Raw genomic sequence first — 4,447 nt, 5'->3', positions numbered from 1 at the left:
GACTAAATGCAATACATATGGCTCAACTTTAGGTACCCTTGGTCCCTCAGCCTGCCTGTGGGGGTCTTTTCAGAAACAGTTTGGGCGTGTGCATAGGGTGTTTTGCAGCAAACTTCGGTGTCACCATTCCCCTCTATACTGAAGTTATGGGCGTCATTATGATAGTGGAGATTGCCTTCAACGACAACTGGAACTCTTTGTGGATTGAATGTGACTCTATGTTGGTAACTCTTGCTTTTAACTCGGCTAACATCATCCCGGCTAAGCTGAGAAATTATTAGAACAACTATCTCGTCAAACTCAAAAACATTAATTTTTTGAGATCTCATAATTATCGAGAGGATAACCACTATGCAGATGCTCTTGCTAATATAAGGCTAACTTTAGATGACTTTACTTGATGTAAATCTCTTGTAATTAAAAGAGGGCATAGTCAAAAATCGACTTGGACTTCCTTTTTATATATTTTGTTAGTTTCTTGAGGTTTTGGTTTGTTCCCCTCCTCTTGTTTTCCTTTTTTTACCATTTTTGAGTGTCATATATATATATAAAATTTAATTTAATTATCAGATTTTATTTTATTATATTTGATCCGCGAGGAAAGTTTACATATATGTAAGTAATCTGATTTTTATAAAAACAAACATTGTTTCTTTACTAATTTTCAAAAAAAACTACTCATTGAAAAGTTTTGAAACAAGACCCCCGTGAAACAATCACTGTCATTACTTCTAATCTTAACTAAAAAAACGGCAATGAAGAAACCAGTAATAATAATACTCTAACTTCCCTCAATAATCGAATCATTAATTTCATTTAATCATTTTTAGTAAGAAAATTCACTTCCTTCTTCTACATAAAGGAAACAATAATCACTTATATTCAATTTCACTTTCTAAATGGCACTATTTGATCTCAAACTCTTTCTGTTACTCTCTCTATTATCCATCATTACTCGCATCATCGATGCTCTTCAACCTCTTCGTCTTGGTCTTCACGACTTTTCTGATTTCAATCGGAGCAGTTTCCCGCCATACTTCGTTTTTGGAACAGCCTCTTCTGCATTTCAGGCACAACAGTTATTATCTATCTAGTAATGTGCATTATCAGGTATTTAAATTTTGTGAATTGATAAGTTTCATGTTATTTGAATTTTTTTTTGTAGTATGAAGGTGCAGCATTTGAAGATGGAAAAGGACCTAGTATTTGGGATACTTTCACTCATGAATATCCAGGTTTTTTTTTACTTATAAATTGAATTTTCTAGTTACATTATATGTATAGATTGTTGATTTTATTGATGAAATTGCTTGCAGAAAAAATAAGAGATGGAGGTAATGGAGATGTAGCTGACGACGCGTATCATCGGTATAAGGTAGGTTTGAATTATAGTTTTGCAGAATTATATAAACTTCAAATGTGATTTATATATAGAGTTATGATAAAATGTTCTATCTATTTTAGGAAGATATTGGACTGATAAAGGATTTGAATATGGATGCGTATAGATTTTCGATTGCTTGGTCTAGAGTTCTACCGAGTAAGTCATTTTTTTGTTGATAATTCTCGTAGGGAGATTTGTGATTTATAGTAATGATTCTAAATTTCGTATTAACTATTTGCAGAAGGAAAGGTTTGTCGAGGTGTAAACCGCGAGGGAATAAAATACTACAACAATCTCATCAACGAACTATTGGCTAATGGTTAAGATTTATCGATTTTTTATTTACTTATTTTCGTATCTATTTGGTTGTTAGTTATAGATAATCATTGAGAATAATGCAGATTTGCAGCCATATGTGACGCTTTTCCATTGGGACGTTCCGCAAGCCTTAGAGGATGAGTATGATGGATTTTTAAGCCCTCAAATTGTGTAAGTGACACCAATTTTCTGTCTTTATTTTTGAATATTTAGAGAAAGACTGCGTTAAATCGAATGAATTGGTTATCTTGCAGAGATGATTTTAGGGACTATGCTGAACTTTGCTACAAGGAATTTGGTGATAGGGTGAAACATTGGATTACTTTGAATGAACCATGGAGCGTGAGCATGAATGCTTATGCTTATGGAAAGTTTGCGCCGGGTCGATGTTCAGATTGGTTGAATCTGAATTGCTTAGGAGGTGATTCAGGGACAGAACCATATTTGACTGCACATTACCAGCTTCTTGCTCATTCTGCTGCTACAAAACTGTACAAGACCAAGTATCAGGTCTTCTTTTTTCTAAAAGCTAAATGTTATCAAACTCAACACTGAATCTTTATACTCAATTCCTTTCATTTGGTAGATCATGCTTCTTTTTTGTGTGAACTTATAGTAACGAAAATGCAGCCAATTCAAAGCGGTGTGATAGGGATTACGTTACTCTCACACTGGTATGAGCCGGCTTCTAAATCGAAAGAAGATATTAATGCTGCAAAACGAGGCCTCGATTTCATGTTTGGATGGTAAAGATTAAACTCAACTATTCGTAGCTCAACACTAACAGATGAATGTAAAATTTCTTTGTTTTCACTTCACTGTGTTTTGAATTTAAATGAAATATAGTTATGTACGATTTTCTGTGTTCGAATGCAACAGTACGCTGTTTGTGCAAAGTAATATGAAATCAGAGAAGAGTAGTTCATTAGATTGTTGCATCTGCATTTGGCATTTTGTTGTAGGTTTATGGATCCAATTACACATGGCAACTATCCAAAAAGCATGCGATCTTTGGTGGGAAGTAGGCTACCGAAGTTCACCAAAGAAGAATCGGAGCAACTTAAGGGGTCCTTCGACTTTCTAGGCCTAAACTATTACTCATCCTCTTATGCTGCTAACGCACCTCACCTGCGCAATGCTGCGCAACCGGCCATACAAACTGATTCTCTTATTAATGCTACATGTAATTATCCAGTTAAATTACACGCTTTCACTAGTTAATTCAGTTCTACCGAATTGCTTAACATAATTGAAAGAAAATTAATTATACATTCTCTAAACTTTATGTCTAAGTATGGTTTATTATTTTTCAATGACAGTTGTAAAAAATGGCAAGCCCCTTGGTCCAATGGTATGTATACAGTCATTTCGTTAGCCGCTATAACTTACATATCAATGCTTTTCATTTGTAGGTTTTGTGTTCCAGAAGATTATTTCTGATATAAAGATAACTTAGTTTATAATTTTATGCAGTCTGCTTCGAGTTGGTTATGCATTTATCCACGCGGATTTGGACAATTGATGCTTTACGTCAAAAATAAGTACAACAATCCCTTAATTTACATTACTGAAAATGGTAATACTTCTTACTTTCTAAGATATTATATGCATAATATTGTGATATTAATAAAACTGATGAAAATCGGTGAAAATCCCTTGATAGGTCGTGATGAGTTCAACGATCCAACACTACCACTTGAAGAGGCGCTCTTGGATACTTACAGAATTGATTACTATTATCGTCATCTTTATTATGTTCAAAGTGCAATCAGGTAAGTAATGCTTGATCATATGAGTATTTAAGCCCCTATACGTATCGATGCAAAATAGTTTGATTCCAAAGTATGCTTTCGTACCCTTCGTTTACTCCATTACTTGACCTTTATGAATATCAGGGATGGTGTGAATGTGAGAGGATATTTTGCATGGTCGTTGTTGGATAACCATGAATGGGAATCGGGCTTCAGCTTGCGATTTGGCCTCGTCTTTGTAGATTACGAAAACGACTTGAAAAGAATCCCAAAACTCTCGGCGCATTGGTTCAAGCGTTTCCTCGCAAGGTCTAGCCTAGAAAAGTGCTCTCTTTAACTGAACTTAGGATTGAAAAAAAGTGATATGAAATAAAAGAACTTAGATTTCGAAAAGTATTTCTTATTCGCTTTCTTTTACTCCAATGAAAGTCTAAACATTGCACTTTCAAACACGCATTGATTCAAGAGTATGCGAATTGTATGCTCTCAATGCGTAAATGCGGATCGAGTTATTGGTCAAGAAAGCCATGTTGGCCATCTAGAATCAAAGTGTGAATGTTAAAAAGCCAGGGTCCTCTAGAAAAGACTTGTATGTTTACTTTGTGGCAGAAACCAAAGAGAAAGACTACTTGTGTAATCTCTTGAATGGTGACCAGAAAAAGATGTCAAACTCTCGTGATGGAGAGAACATATAGTTCTTCCAATTTCTTCAACATATTGTTGTTACTTCACTTTTTTGCTTCTATTATTTTGAATTTGAATTTTATAAGCATAGTCTTCAAAGAAATTGATTTAAACCTTGGATGTTAAGTCATTACTCTCTAATTTTTTTTTTGCTTCTAGCAAAACTCAAAATATCTCATTATCATTTGTTTTCTAAAAAGTGATACATTAAATGAGCATATATTTGTCAAAATAAAAAAGTGTAAACACTTTTCTTATTTGGGATGTAGAATGTGGTGAGCCACATGGGATTACATACTGTTATGTTGTG

The 4,447-nt window shown here is 34.2% G+C and overlaps 1 protein-coding gene across 1 annotated transcript; it reads left to right on the top strand.

Moving 5' to 3' along the window:
• Nucleotides 1-855: 855 nt before the first annotated feature.
• Nucleotides 856-4,184, top strand: LOC127107282 (cyanogenic beta-glucosidase). The gene is made up of 13 exons (XM_051044576.1): nt 856-1,070; nt 1,166-1,235; nt 1,317-1,375; nt 1,465-1,540; nt 1,626-1,703; nt 1,786-1,873; nt 1,957-2,212; nt 2,333-2,448; nt 2,665-2,885; nt 3,022-3,053; nt 3,176-3,278; nt 3,366-3,474; nt 3,598-4,184. The coding sequence occupies exons 1-13, from the start codon at nt 900-902 to the stop codon at nt 3,788-3,790; spliced, it is 1,572 nt and encodes a 523-aa protein (XP_050900533.1). The 5' UTR covers nt 856-899; the 3' UTR covers nt 3,791-4,184.
• The last annotated feature ends 263 nt before the right edge of the window (nt 4,185-4,447 follow it).

Source organism: Lathyrus oleraceus, chromosome 7 (assembly GCF_024323335.1).
Source record: "Lathyrus oleraceus cultivar Zhongwan6 chromosome 7, CAAS_Psat_ZW6_1.0, whole genome shotgun sequence".
NCBI classification, from domain to species: domain Eukaryota; kingdom Viridiplantae; phylum Streptophyta; class Magnoliopsida; order Fabales; family Fabaceae; genus Lathyrus; species Lathyrus oleraceus.
The sequence above is the reverse complement of the archived record's forward strand: the minus strand, read 5'-3'. Positions and strand labels throughout refer to the sequence as shown.

Bases quoted from the DNA above. Each gene is read 5' to 3' on its own strand.
- LOC127107282 (XM_051044576.1), top strand. From the start codon at position 900: ATGGCACTATTTGATCTCAAACTCTTTCTGTTACTCTCTCTATTATCC. The intron at 1,071-1,165 runs GCACAACAGTTA...TTTTTTTTGTAG, and splicing joins CAGCCTCTTCTGCATTTCAG to TATGAAGGTGCAGCATTTGA. The intron at 3,054-3,175 runs GTATGTATACAG...AATTTTATGCAG, and splicing joins GCAAGCCCCTTGGTCCAATG to TCTGCTTCGAGTTGGTTATG.